Consider the following 15,391-nt stretch of genomic DNA (forward strand, 5'->3'; position numbering starts at 1 on the left):
TCTAATTTTTAATTTGCTCAAAACTAAGCCAATTATTTGCATATGTTCTAGTTGCTAAGTCTTAAGAACATTGACAAGTGTTAGCACAAAAAAACATGGTAGGTAAGAAAAAAAGTGTCCTTTTGGTGAAATAATTCATAATTGACTATAACAATTGAGTGATATTTTTATTGATTAAACAGTATTATATGTTTTTAAGTTAATATTGTTTTGGACTATTGTCCCTAAAAAGGAGTATAAAAGGAGTTCTGTTTTTTATTATAATTTATAAACTTCAGAAGGATAGTTTTGTGAATTATAAACTTCTCTTATTTTCTTTTGATTCTTGTCAGTTCTTTCTATATAGCTCTGAAAATAATAATGCTATACATGTTTATAATTTATCCAGATATCATTTAAAACATATCTAGATATCATTTAACACATATCTAGATATCATTGAAATCATGTCCAGGTATTATTTGAAACATAATGATGTATGATTTAAAACATAATGATGTATGATTTTAAACATAACCATGACAACTTGAATTACTTTTGTTTATAATTTGCAAATATCTTTGTGCAAAGAGTGAAGCTTTTTGTAATTGTTATAGTTTTATTGTTATAATTTGTTTGTTAAGTTTTGAGATGCTCATTAAATAAGTGCTACAGTACAGTGGAGCCGCGTTTATCCGGTTGCTGATAATCCGGAAACCCCGATATCCACACGCTTATATAATATACCATCTCTCAAATTGTATTATTGTTATGCATAAAGTTGTTTAATTTGGTATTAGGCTTATAAATGAATACGCAAAGATATTATTGTAGATTTGGGCCCAATTCTAAGATACATGAGCTGTTTATGTTATGCTTGGTAGATTAATAGAATTTGAAGCTAAACAAACTAGACTTATACTACCATACTACCTTTAAATGAACTGATTATGTTTTTTGGATGTTCAAAAAGGTTTTTCCTGACTATATAGAAATATATTTAATCAGAAAGAAGAAATTTTTGATGCAGTTAAACATGTAGAAAATATTATTCTTAAAGGTGCGCCATATTTTTCATCAATTCTAAATCTGGTTTAGTCATATTGTAATGAGACTATTAGTGCTGCTCTAAGTTTTATTTTTTTATAATAATTTATCTTTTTCGTGGTATTATATTTTTTGGAATATTTTACGCATTGTATATAAGCCTGCATATAAACTGACTAAAACAAGTTAAATATTGTTTCGTTTTATATAGCCTACGGCGAAACTTTTACCAACATGATGGCATTGTTTCAAAAGCGCATTTTGTGAATTGGTCATTGTGTACTTGAAGCAAGTAAATGCCACATGGTAACAGCGATGTTCACTAATTTGGAGAGGGGGCGGGGGGTTAGGACTGACTGCCAGTGCAGTGAAGGCAACTTGCAGAAGCTGATCAATTATAGTTGCCAAGTTGCTCATGTTCTACATTCTAGCAAAAATTGAAAAAAATAAATCGCTGCAACTGATGGAGACATTGCAAAGAAGTATTGGAGACTGAAATAATGTTTCCTAACCCCAGATTCCCTGGAGACCCGGTTAGTATAGTATCCAGGAGACCCGAGTCGCCAACTAGTTTCCAGAACAGTGAGATAGACCCTTAAGTACAGGCACCTGTTTCTATCAATAGTGAGTCAACTATTGATGGAAATAGGTGCCTGTGCCCTTTAGGTCTATTTTCATAAGTATTAGCTAAAAGGAATTTATTTTTTAGTTCAATTCTTTCCCACTTTGAGTGGTGCGCTTATTTCTACCCTTTTTATGTTACTGTAGCCTTGGCCACTAAATAGATTAAAAGCTCCTGGACCATATGATTATAAGGCGTCGATAGGGCATTTCTCATACACCTCAATTCTTATTTTCAACCAATCGTAGAGATGGTTAAAAGAGTCTGCTTATCTGCGGGACAGTCTTAAGAAATTCAGTATGGCGGCTTTTCCACCGCTTGCAAGTGTAAGTGATACTAAATTATATTTTATTGAGCATGTATTATGTTGAGAATGTTTAGAATTAAACATTTTAAGAATAATTAGTAGATTATTGATAGTGAATAGATTTTAAACACTACTCAGTAGGGTGAACTGTTTTTAAACACAACTCATCAATTAAAACATCTAAATTAGTAGATTATTGATAGTGAATAGATTTCAAACACTACTCAGTAGAGTGAACTGTTTTTAAACACAACTCATCAATTAAAACATCTAAATTAGTAGATTATTGATAGTGAATAGATTTCAAACACTACTCAGTAGGGTGAACTGTTTTTAAACACAACTCATCAATTAAAACATCTAAATTAGTAGATTATTGATAGTGAATAAATTTTAAACACTACTCAGTAGGGTGAACTGTTTATAAACACAACTCATCACTTAAAATATCTAAATTAGTAGATTATTGATGGTGAATAGATTTCAAACACTACTCAGTAGGGTGAACTGTTTTTAAACACCCTCATCAATTAAAACATCTAAATTAGTAGATTATTGATAGTGAATAGATTTCAAACACTACTCAGTAGGGTGAACTGTTTTTAAACACAACTCATCAATTAAAACATCTAAATTAGTAGATTATTGATAGTGAATAGATTTCAAACACTACTCAGTAGGGTGAACTGTTTTTAAACACAACTCATCAATTAAAACATCTAAATTAGTAGATTATTGATAGTGAATAGATTTCAAACACTACTCAGTAGGGTGAACTGTTTATAAACACAACTCATCAATTAAAACAACTAAATTAGTAGATTATTGATGGTGAATAGATTTCAAACACTACTCAGTAGAGTGAACTGTTTTTAAACACAACTCATCAATTAAAACATCTAAATTAGTAGATTATTGATAGTGAATAGATTTCAAACACTACTCAGTAGGGTGAACTGTTTTTAAACACAACTCATCAATTAAAACATCTAAATTAGTAGATTATTGATAGTGAATAGATTTCAAACACTACTCAGTAGGGTGAACTGTTTATAAACACAACTCATCAATTAAAACATCTAAATTAGTAGATTATTGATAGTGAATAGATTTCAAACACTACTCAGTAGGGTGAACTGTTTATAAACACAACTCATCAATTAAAAGATTTAAGTTAGTAGATTATTGATAGTGAATAGATTTCAAACACTACTTAGTAGGGTGAACTGTTTATAAACACAACTCATCAATTAAAAGATTTAAGTTAGTAGATTATTGATGGAAAGCCGATGCAACTGCAAATTGATATTAAACCTATACAAACACTAGAAAAAACCTAAAAATATTGATTATTGACAGCGTGTTACCAATCAGTCATCAAAATATTTTAATAGACAAACCCTGTAAATACTTTAAAACATGCCAAATTTTTTTAATTCCATGCTTTATTTTTGTGTCATAGAAGTATATTCTTGCTTTATATTCTTGTCATTATTGCTTATTGTGGTTAAGTTATATGCTGAAGGGAACCGGTTGTGGAAGAGATTACAACTAGCTAGTTTGCGACAGTGGAGAAAATGTAACTGTGACTTTAATCGATTATGAAATTTGATTTGATAATGGAAATGATAAATTGTAGCAACGATAATCGCTTATTATATTTCAAGCGCTAGCTGTGTCCAATGGTAGATTGGTGTAGTTCATTAAAATTCTTATTTTTGTCAATTACAATAGCTGATAATGTATTACAGATTGCAGGCAGCCATGCTGGAATATATGAAGCTTACTTTCTTCAGGTTGGTTCATTATTTTGACTTTCCTCTCTGCTCAAATGAGTATTTTTACCACTTAATTTTCAATACCAATAGGTGCACATTAAATTGATTTTATATGTAAATAAAATGCCTTTTTGATTACAACGAATCATGTATGAGATTGGATTGTCTTTATGTATATCTATTTTTGAAACCTTACTTTAAGAAGATCAGAAATGAAAATTTGTGTCCACAAACTCTTTCATACACTATCTTTAATTGAGATTTTATCTTTATTATTCTAATTACATAATATATGATTGATTAATTAATTATCTTTATGTTGTAATGAATTAAAAATTTAATTACTGTAGGTTCATAAAGATAAATTAATTAATTTTCATGACAACTTTGTTAAATTATTTACTTTTCTTTTATATTAGGCTGATCCTAAGGGCACTGGTAGTGTTGGAGCTTATGATGCTGCGAAATTCATGAAAAAATCTGGTTTGAATGATACAGTTTTGTCAAAGGTAAAGAGTTTCAAAATATATTAATATCTGAACTATAAATATTAAACAGAACCTGAAACATGTTCATACTTTGTTTGACACTATGGGATTTTCATATAACTGACTTATATTAGCCTGTATACCTACTGAAGTTTGACAAGTATTTGAACTATTGTTATATTTTTGAACCGACAGCCTTTTTTTTTAACTTTTTTATTTGTTTTATGTATTTTGTATGCAATAAGTGTGATATTTTGTTATTTTTGAAGATTTGGGACCTGTCTGATCCAACAGGAAAAGGATATCTAGAAAAAGTTGGATTTTTTGTTGGACTAAAATACATAGCCTTAGCTCAGAATGGTCATGATTTAACACCTGCTGGTTTGATTGTTGAAACACCACCACCTAATTTGGTAATTGATATTATTTATATTTTTATATATTCAAATCGAAACTATATACAGTTGTGGCCTTTTTATTCTCAATCATGATTATATATTGAATTGATAAGTCAAATCACTATTTTTTTGTTTTTGCCTTCCTGTTTGTATTGTATGTTCAGCAGCAGACAGGGTATGCTTACTTCACCACTATTCATTATGAAATACTTACTTAGGATTCATATACTTCTTCATGTGAAAAGTTCATTGGCTGCTCTTATCAATGTTTCGCCAGTATGCTGTTTTGGATATCAGATTTCGTTTTGTGATTTGGATTGTTAGTACTTAGTTTATTTATATTTACATCGATATATTGATATGAAACTTTTCCACAGTCATGTGATATCTATTAAAAACAGTTAAGACTTGGTAAGAGTGAGTCTGTTCTAATATTTGATAAGAAATGTTTTTCAGGGCCCTGTTGAACCAGTGATACCTCAAGCATCTACAACAGAACAGTGGGATATCAAGGTTTGTAACACCAATTTTAAAAAATATATCTAAGTACTAGAATGTGTTATAGTATGTTTTGAAAATGACCGTTGCCTTATTATATCTTGATAATGGAAATATATGGTCACATATAGTAGATACAGTGCTATCTGCCTTCTGTTCTTTTAAACCCGAGCAGCATAATTAACCGGCCACATAATTACGTAATATATACCCACGCAGCTGTGACGTCACATAACGATTAAGTCATACACTTTAAATAATATTCCGTTTTCATTAGCCCACAAGGTGCAGAAGAGTAGGACGTAAAACTCCATTCATTTCATTTCATTTTTTATACGCCCACATGAATATGTGGTCGTATATTGTCGTCGCCCCTGTCCGTCAGTCCGTCCGTCAACATTTCTCGTGAGCACTATAGAGACTACAGTTTTTATCTGATTTTGATAAAACTTGGTGTGATGCTTTAGATTGATAAGATCTCGGTCAAGAACGAATTTGACATATTTTTGATGAACGGTTTTTGAGATATTGCCCTTGACTTAGAACGCCTTGAAATTTGTTAAAAATAGTTCGTGAGCAGGATTGAAGCTACAGTTTTCAACCGATTCTGTTGAAACTTGGTGTGATCATTGGAATTGATAAGATCTCGGACAAGTTCTAACTTGACGCATTTTTGATGAATGGTTTTTGAGTTATTGTCCTTGACTTTGTTAAAACGCGTCAAAATTTTTAAAAAATAGTTCGTGAGCAGGATTGAAGCTACAGTTTTCAACCGATTCTGATGAAACTTGGTGTGATCATTGGAATTGATAAGATCTCGGACAAGTTCTAACTTGACGCATTTTCGATTAACGGTTTTTGAGTTATTGCCCTTGACTTTGTTAAAACGTGTTGAATTTTGTTAAAAATAGTTTGTGAGCAGGATTGACGCTACAGTTTTCAACCGATTCTGATGAAACTTGGTGTGATCATTGGAATTGATAAGATCTCGGACAAGTTCTAATTTGACGCATTTTCAATGAACGGTTTTTGAGTTATTGCCATTGACTTTGTAAAAACGCGTCAAAATTTGTTAAAAATAGTTCGTGAGCAGGATTGAAGCTACAGTTTACAACCGATTCTGATGAAACTTGGTGTGATCATTGGAATTGATAAGATCTCGGACAACTTCTAACTTGACGCATTTTCGATGAACGGTTTTTTAGTTATTGCCCTTGACTTTGTTAAAATGTGTCGAAATTTGCTAAAAATAGTTTGTGAGCAGGATTGATGCTTCAGTTTTCAACCGATTCTGATGAAACTTGTTGTGATCATTGGAATTGATAAGATCTCGGACAAGTTCTAACTTGATGCAATTTTGATGAACGGTTTTCGAGTTATTGCCCTTGACTTTGTAAAAACGCGTCAAAATTTTTTCGTGAGCACAATAGAAGCTACAGTTTTCAACCGATTCTGATGAAACTTGGTGTGATCATTGAAATTGATAAGATCTCGGACAAGTTCTAACTTGACGCATTTTCGATGAAATGTTTTTGAGTTAATGCCATTAACTTACGAAAAACGCGTTAAAATTTGTTTGTGAGCACAATAGAAGCTACAGTTTTCAACCGATTCTGATGAAACTTGGTGTGATCATTGGAATTGATAAGATCTCGGACAAGTTCTAACAAGAGATATTTTTGATGAACATTTTTTGAGTTATTGCCCTTGACTTTGTAAACACGCGTCAAAAGTTGTTTTTTGCCCTTGATTAGAACTGTGTGATTTAATTGTTTGTTGTATTTGGGATATTGATATTGATTTCAAAAACAATTGTGGAATTATTCAGCATGAATAATTTCTTCAATCTGAGAAAATTCGTACTTTAGTCACTGTTTTATTTTTTCTGACAGCTGCTAGCGGGCGTATGTTAGATTGCAACGCAAGCTATGTTTTTAATAATATCACTATATTACTAGGCGTTCAGAGTATAGGATGTTTGATGTTATTTATAACAGTGTTGAAAGGGATAATTGTTATTAACTTCAGTAAGTAATTTTGTGACTAAATGGTAAATGAATTGTATTTGTAGCCAGCAGAGAAGATGAATTATGATAAAGTATTTGATAGTTTACAACCAGTCAATGGATTATTATCTGGTGATAAAGTCAAACCTGTAAGTCTTACTAGCATAGTTATACTAAATATTTATATAGTCAGACACTCTTTAATTTTCATTTATAAGTAGGATGTAAAACTCCATTCATTTCATTTTTTTAATTTTCATTTAGTTCCTTTCAAAAAAATTATGAATTCAAATCAAAGCACGTGGTCAGCATACATCATCAGATCACATGAAATGAAGGAGAAATCTTCTTTATATTATTAATGAAGTCATCAATTTACTGTTTGTTTTTTTGCTAGTTCTTTCTGATGTTAACTCTTATGTTTATTGAACTTTCAGGTGTTATTGAATTCCAAATTACCTACAGAATTATTGGGTAAAATTTGGGATTTAAGTGATTGTGATAAAGATGGTTATCTTGATAGAGATGAATTCGCTGTGGTAGGTATAAACATTACAATATTTTACCTCCATCATCCACACAGGATGGAAAGAGTCCTAAGTCCTAGGTGAAACATTTAACTTAAACCTTGTATGTTACAGTTTGAGTAAGCTTATGTCAAAGGTCTTTTGACTATGGGAAATTGTGATGAGAGTCACCTCTTAGACCATCAGGACCAGAAGATTAGGATATACAGTTACTTATCAATATCTAATAAAGGAGTACTGATATCAAAGTAGAGATGATATTGTTCTTTTTTATCTTTTGATTTTATGAGTTGGCTGAATATCTAGACAATATTTAACTCGAAGTTCTATCATAATTTTTTTGTTAATTGTAGGCTATGAGTTTAGTATATAGAGCTCGTGAAAACAATCCCCTACCAGGCACTCTACCTACTACTATGATACCACCATCAAAACGTAATAAAGGTAGTCAGTTAGCTGGAGCAGTACCTGTTTTACCAGGAGGTCTTCCTTCATCAACTAGTGCTGTACCACCAGTACCTGTATGTATTAAATCTTTATTCATCACAGCAACAACAATATATTATGACTAGAGCTTGCTTATGCTACTGCAACATGTCTCTGATATATTCTTCATCAGGATATCAATTTTTTTTTCAATAAGTAGAGTTACAAATACATAACAGAGTAGAGCAAGATTTCTGCAGTTACCTTTCTAGGGAAAGTATTTACCTAGAAGAAATCAATCTAAGTTATGTTATTAATATCTGTGTTTCTAGACAGCTGTCAAGCCATGGGTTGTTTCAGCAGCAGAAAAACTGAATTATGATGCCATGTTTAAAAGGCTTGATACAGATTTTGATGGTTTAGTATCTGGTGCAGAGATAAGAGATACCTTTGTAAAGACTGGTTTAAATAATACAGTTTTAGCTCATATATGGTATAAAAATTATTTTTATTGTCAACTTACACTTCAAGCTTAATTTCACGGAAACTGATCATCATAGACAAAATGCCTCGAGTTACTGCTGTCATAGCCTGATTTCCCTAAAACTCAAAGCTCAAACATGAATCTGATCTCACAAAATCCGATTTGAATAGTTTTATCAGATTAACATACATAATAATACTATGTTTTTAATAGGAGTTTATGTGATATGGGAGGTGTAGGAAAGCTGAATTCAGAACAGTTTGCTCTAGCTATGTTTTTAGTACAACAGAAATTAAAGGGTATTGAACCACCTAGTCAGTTAACACCAGAAATGATACCACCATCTGCTAGACCTACAAGTACAGCCGATCCTGCTGCTTTTGGTGTAAAAGTAAGTATAATTTCACTAGAATTTCATTGTACAATTTATCAGTTAGAATCAGGATTCAAATCTTGGTATGTACATTGATTAAAATGTATTTTATTAACTCGAAAGAGAAAAATAATAATTAAACAATAACAATTAATAACAGTAATAGAAATATTAACGATCACATTTAAATAGGAATAAATAATATATTATTGGTTTGTTTTATTACCCTTTTTGGAACAAATACATCCACAGATAATAATAACACAGAGACAAGTGGTTCCCATTCCAATTAATGATATATAATCTTTGAACTTAAAATCCAATGCTTCATGTACTACAACTTTAAATGTTGCAACATGACGTTGCTTCAAAAAACATCTGAAAAATGTTAAAAAATGTTCAAAAAATTGGTTGGCGCTTTATGTTGGTTGGTAATTGTGCCATAAAGGGATAAGATCGCTGTCTGTTTGATCAATCGTACCTTAGCCTCAGAAACAGGAATTGTTTTTTACCTAAGCTAATCAGTAATAGTGTTAACAGCTCATTTGAGCCCTCAAATCCCTATGTGTCCAGAATTATCTGTGTTTGAAAGTTAACATGAAGAGTTTGTCTTTCTAGAGACTTTGCTATTTATAGAAAAGACGTAGAAATATTAAAACAGAACTTGAATCATAATAAATAAGACAATTTATGGATAGGTACTTCTGGAATATTTATTACTTCAACGTTTCAATGTGGTTCTCACACCGTCATCTATAACCTTTGCTTCTAATAGGCCTTTGAAAGATTGAATCATATTGTTACTCAGAGTTTCACACTAAGCAATCTTCAAACATATATAGAAATAGACAGAGAAATTCCTAGTTTCTTACTGATTTTTTCTTCAACATATAATAATCCCACCACCAAGGTATGTGATATTAAACTTAAAGATATAGTGATACTTACAGGTAAGATGTGGTATCAGACTTAAAGAGTTGTTTAATATGTAATTGATTAAATTTGTCTATATATACTCTATTTCTAGTCATTGATCTAATAGTCAATGGATTGATTACCATAGAGAGTCTCTTCCATATTGTTACGGATTTTTCTTCACTTCTACAAATATGTAATATTTAACACTTATTAAATTATTCACTACTGACAAATACTAAGGCTATATTGAACCAATATGATTTTCTTGTTCTAGATTAAAATGAAGGGTTTGGTGGTATAACACTTCATATGCATGGTGTTTATATCTCCAATCCGACTTATATTGTGATATACAGTCACCATGAAGGTATATTGTGATACAGATGGTCATCTTCACAATGTCAAGCTATTACAAACTTCATTATACCTTGACTGCAATAGCCACTTTTCTTGTACCACAGAAGTTAGCGAATATAGAAAGTCTGTTAACAATAAACCATAATGTTTACAGTATTTCTGTCAAGGGCTCTTATTCGTTGGTATACAATCCAATCAAATTGCTGCATTAGCAATATTGAACAGCCAAGATAGTCTTGTAGTGTCTCAATGCTAAATAGAGTTATACATACCTTGGACACTTCAAAACAAGATGTTTTCCCAATTCTTCATAAATAACTCTGTGTTGGGTCATGGGTGGAATTGTTGGTGGATGTTTTAAGGAATAATAGCCTGGTTCAATGAATTCTACAACATTTCCTGCTTTATCAGTAATAGTAATAGGACCTGGAGAAGAGGGACAGGCTTCATAGCATTCTCTTACATATATCTCACAGGCTCTCCCTTTTATCTCTGGTTTCTTCTTCAAAAAACCAGGCAGTGCTGAAGAATGACAGGGTATTCCTTGTGGATATTTATTTATCATTTGGAAGCTTTTTGGTTTAACTGGTCGATCTGGGTAAATTTTCTAAAAAAAAAAAAAATATTGTTATCATTTGGTTTATCCAAAAGAATACTACCTCTCAGAATGAACATAAAAATAATTTTAATTCTCAAAACTTGGCCATAAGATAATAACTGATAATCATATGTTAACTCTTTTCAACACTAGTGGCTGCTTTACTAGCTGCTCTACAAAGGACATAATGACTTGACTGATCACCCGTTAACCAAGCAATGTCATTAACTATACAGTGGTACACTGAAAGTCGCATTTTTGTATCTTCATGTACCTGAATATAGAATTTTAAGCTTACCTGCACCATACACGTGCCTCTTTTCCTTTGTGAACCTTGATCACCACATTTATCACAGCTGCTCCATTCTGCCCATACTGTTGCTATTTGTATATTCTCATTTTCCATATAATATGTTGGAAGGGGAACATCTTTTTCATTACTTTCATACAACTGTTAATTGTAAATTAAAAAAGCAGCCTTCACAAATAGACCTGATGTTGAAAATATTCAAATTAAATAACAAATAATATATTCTGAATAATATAAACACTCAGAATTTCCAGGAACAAGTTTGAGTTACTTTGAATGGATTATAAAGTGTATATTTTAAGCTAAAATCTATTATTATGAGCTAGCTCCTTTAATACAACAATGTTAATATACATAATACAACATCTTCACAATGTCAACCTTATACCTTGACTGCAATATTAACTATTTTCATATCATGCAATGCAGCAATCTGATTGAATTGTAAGCCAGCGAATAAGGCCAATCAGAGCCCTTGACAGAAAGGCTGTTAGCTTTATGGCTTTGTGTTCACAGACTTTCTGTCGAGGCATCTGATTGGCATCTGTATTTTACTATCCAATCAAATCACTTTATTTCCAAACTTCCATGATATAAAAAAGGTGACTATTGCAGTCAAGGGATAAAACTAAGTTTGTAATATCTTGACATGTGAAGATGATAATACAGATACTTACAATTCTTTTTCTTTCATTAACTAAAATATCTATCTGAGTAACTGAAATAAAATCATCTTGTACCATACAGAAATATTGTCCTGCGTCACGAAATCTGGCTTTATCAATATGCAGTGAATAATCCTTGTTAAATTTAATTCTCTTCTTTTTTGTTTTACCATTACCATTAAATCTAATACGTTTCATTCTACCATCACCACTTCTAATTACTAGCCACTTTACACCCAAACTTTCAGCATTCTGATCTGGTCTTTTACTGAAATAATCAATCATTCTTTGAATATTAGACCTTGTAATACAAAATGATTGATCAAAGAACACACTCAAACTTGTTCATAGCAAAATTGGAATTATCCAAATTGAATTTTGAAGTAATAATCAACATTTTTATCATAATACATAAACAGGGCTGGTCTGGAAATATGGGTTCAAATTTTAAACAAAGAATTTATGAATGAGTTTAGAGGATTATTAAGAGGTTATGTAACATTGTTATGTGTATAGAACAAACTACATTACTTACATTACATAACTACACCATTCCAATTTTCAATTGCGAAGGGCCTTATGTGATAAAGCATATTTTGCTATTAGTAATTAGTGACATCATTAAACACTTAGTGTTAGTAGAATTTCAGGAATCACAGATGTCTGATTGATATTTTGAATGGTGCAATCATTGTCTTTGATACATACATTTTGTAGAAAACCTCTTTACGATCCCTTTAATAAAAATAACTTACCATATACCACAAGGTATGTGTAGAGGTTGTCCTGCTAATATCATTTTTGGTGTAATAGCTTCATTACTACCTGATCTTACCTCACTCTCTCTCTTTTCTAAACACTCATAATATTTCTTAAACAGCTTTTTATAATCTGTTTTAGTCAGCTTCAAAAAGTTTGTAACTTTTTTAACTTGTTTAAAGTCAAAAAATCTTTTCACACGATGGCCTTCTCTTTTGATTCGATTATGAACAATTTGAGACACAGAAGTATTGGTAGTGGTAGTGTTATGATCTGGTTTTATGGTAGGATATGGCACTAATTTTGATTTTATTATTCCACGTTCCTTTTTGTCATCAACCATTTCTTTTGAATTTATGATAATTTTTGGAGGCCATTTCTTTTTTGGTACATCAGGAACTTTGGTTTGTTTAACAATATAAGTCACAGAAGAATTGGTAAATGTAGTGTTATTGTTTGGTTTTATGGTAGAATATGGCACTAATTTTGATGGTATTCTTCCTCGTTCCTTTTTGTTATGAACATTTTCTTTGGAAGTAATAATTTTTGTCGGCAATTTCTTTTTTGGTACGTCTGGAACTTTGATTTGTTCATTAACAATATAAGAAATAGAAGCATTGGTTGATGTAGTGTTATTGTTTGGTTTTATGGTAGAATATGGCACTAATTTTGATGGTATTCTTCCTCGTTCCTTTTTGTTATGAACATTTTCTTTGGAAGTAATAATTTTTGTCGGCAATTTCTTTTTTGGTACGTCAGGAACTTTGATTTGTTCATTAACAATATAAGAAATAGAAGCATTGGTTGATGTAGTGTTATTGTTTGGTTTTATGGTAGGATACAGCATTGATTTTGATGGTATTCTTCCTCGTTCCTTTTTGTTATGACCTTTTTCTTTGGAAGTAATAATTTTTGGTGACAATTTCTTTTTTGGTACGTCTGGAACTTTGATTTGTCTAGTTGTATTGTTACGATTTGGTTTTATGGTAGGATATGGCACTAATTTTGATGGTATTCTTCCTCGTTCCTTTTTGTTATGAACTTTTTCTTTGGATGTAATAATTTTTGGTGACAATTTCTTTTTTGGTACATCAGGAACTTTGATTTGTCTAGTTGTATTGTTACGATTTGGTTTTATGGTAGAATATGGCATTGATGTTGATGGTATTCTTCCTTGTTCCTTTTTGTTATTAATGTCTTCTTTTGAAGTTATGATAATTTTTGAAGGCCATTTCGCTTTTGGTACATCAGGTATCCATTCCAAGTCTTTGATTATTTTGTTTTTCAAGGTTTGAAGATTCTTTAATTGTAATTTAACATTCCCATCAGGGTTCAACATAGTATTCTTTTGGTTTTTACTTTGTAAAAGGGGTGGTAAATTTTTGGTTTTCAAGTTTCTTTGTTTTTGAGATGGTAATAGAGGTGGTAAATTTCCCCCTAAATTCTTGGTTTTCAAGTTTCCTTTTTTTTGAATTGGTAATAGAGGTTTTAAATTTCCTCCTAAATTTTTAGGTTTCAATTTTTTTTTATTTTGAATTTGTAATGAAGGTGGTAGATTTCCCTCTAAATTTTTAGGTTTCATGTAAAGGGGTGGTAAATTTCCCTCCAAATTTTTATGTTTCAATTTTATTTGTTTTTGAGACAGTAATGGATGTGGGAAATGTGCCCCCAAATCTTTAGGTTTCAAGTAACTTTTATTTTGAGATGGTAATAAAGGTGGTAAATTTACACCAAAATTTTTAGGTTTCAATTTTCTCTGTTTTTGAAAAGGTAATACAGGTGGTAAATTTCCCCCAAAATTTTTGGTTTTCAAGTTTCTTTGTTTTTGAGATGGTAAAAGAGGTTTTAAATTTCCTCCTAAATTTTTAGGTTTCAATTTTCCTTGTTTTTGAATTGGTAATAGAGGTTTTAAATTTCCTCCTAAATTCTTAGGTTTCAAGTTTTTTTGATTTTGAATTGGTAATGGAGGTGATAAATTTCCCTCTAAATTTTTAGGTTTCAAGTAAATTTGTTTTTGAGACGGTAATGGATGCGGTAAATTTCCCTCCAAATCTTTAGGTTTCAAGTTCCTTTGATTTTGAGATGGTAATAAAGGTGGTAAATTTGCCCCCAAATTTTTAGTCTTCAAGTTTTTTTGTTTTTGAGACGGTAATGGAGGTGGTAAATTTCCCCCAAAAGATTTAGGATCCAAATTTCTTGGATTTTGAGATGACACTAGAGGTGGTAAATTTCCCCCCAAAGCTTGAGGTTTCACATTTCTTTTTTTTTGATATGGTAATGAAGGTGGTAAATTTACACCCAAATTTTTAGGTTTCAATTTTCTTTGTTTTTGAAAAGGTAATAGAGGTGGTAAGATATGTTTCAAGTTTGTCTTGTGTGGTTTTATATTGAATGGTTTACTAAGAGTTTTTGATAGTAATTTGTTAGTTTTATTAGTCAGTGGGATCACTTGCTGCTTGGACTCGCAGTTCCAGGGTATTAAGGAAACATGAATTGTTCCATTCACAAAACTGTATGAGCGATGATACTGGCAATGTTTACTTTCTGTTTCTATCAATCCTATAGTTTGAGTCTGGTTTGATGCAGCAGGAGATATCAATAATATGTATTCATAAGTAAGCAGCAGCAAAATAAATGTCTTTCTTTCTAACATTCTTTACACAAACCAAATTACAACTGTTGATAAAAATTTCTGAAAAAGATAAGGAATAATGAAATCAGTTGAAAATTTAGAGATTCAGGACTTTTCATCATGTAGGCTCAAGTATTCACACCATAAGTAAGTTTATTATTCACCTAAATTATGATTGATTTTTTGGAAAAGTTGGTCAGATCATATGCAATCTTATTA

At 31.1% G+C, this 15,391-nt stretch overlaps 2 protein-coding genes across 2 annotated transcripts; one reads left to right on the forward strand and one right to left on the reverse strand.

The window, feature by feature from the left end:
- Nucleotides 1–1,897: 1,897 nt before the first annotated feature.
- LOTGIDRAFT_235271 (hypothetical protein) lies at nucleotides 1,898–10,055 on the forward strand (the record flags this gene model as incomplete). Its single annotated transcript, XM_009064381.1, has 12 exons — nucleotides 1,898–1,974; nucleotides 3,707–3,751; nucleotides 4,153–4,242; nucleotides 4,491–4,634; nucleotides 5,076–5,132; nucleotides 7,189–7,272; nucleotides 7,561–7,662; nucleotides 8,004–8,171; nucleotides 8,409–8,569; nucleotides 8,774–8,951; nucleotides 9,742–9,883; nucleotides 9,961–10,055. Exons 1-12 carry the CDS (start codon nucleotides 1,948–1,950, stop codon nucleotides 10,053–10,055), a joined length of 1,293 nt encoding a protein of 430 aa, XP_009062629.1. The 5' UTR covers nucleotides 1,898–1,947.
- A 217-nt stretch (nucleotides 10,056–10,272) lies between these two features.
- On the reverse strand, nucleotides 10,273–15,193 carry LOTGIDRAFT_166921 (hypothetical protein; the record flags this gene model as incomplete). The annotated part of the gene is made up of 5 exons (XM_009064382.1): nucleotides 10,273–10,333; nucleotides 10,481–10,815; nucleotides 11,105–11,257; nucleotides 11,794–12,049; nucleotides 12,537–15,193. The coding sequence occupies 5 exons, from the start codon at nucleotides 15,191–15,193 to the stop codon at nucleotides 10,273–10,275; spliced, it is 3,462 nt and encodes a 1,153-aa protein (XP_009062630.1).
- Between the last annotated feature and the right edge of the window lie 198 nt (nucleotides 15,194–15,391).

Source organism: Lottia gigantea, assembly GCF_000327385.1.
Source record: "Lottia gigantea unplaced genomic scaffold LOTGIsca_62, whole genome shotgun sequence".
NCBI lineage: Eukaryota > Metazoa > Mollusca > Gastropoda > Lottiidae > Lottia > Lottia gigantea.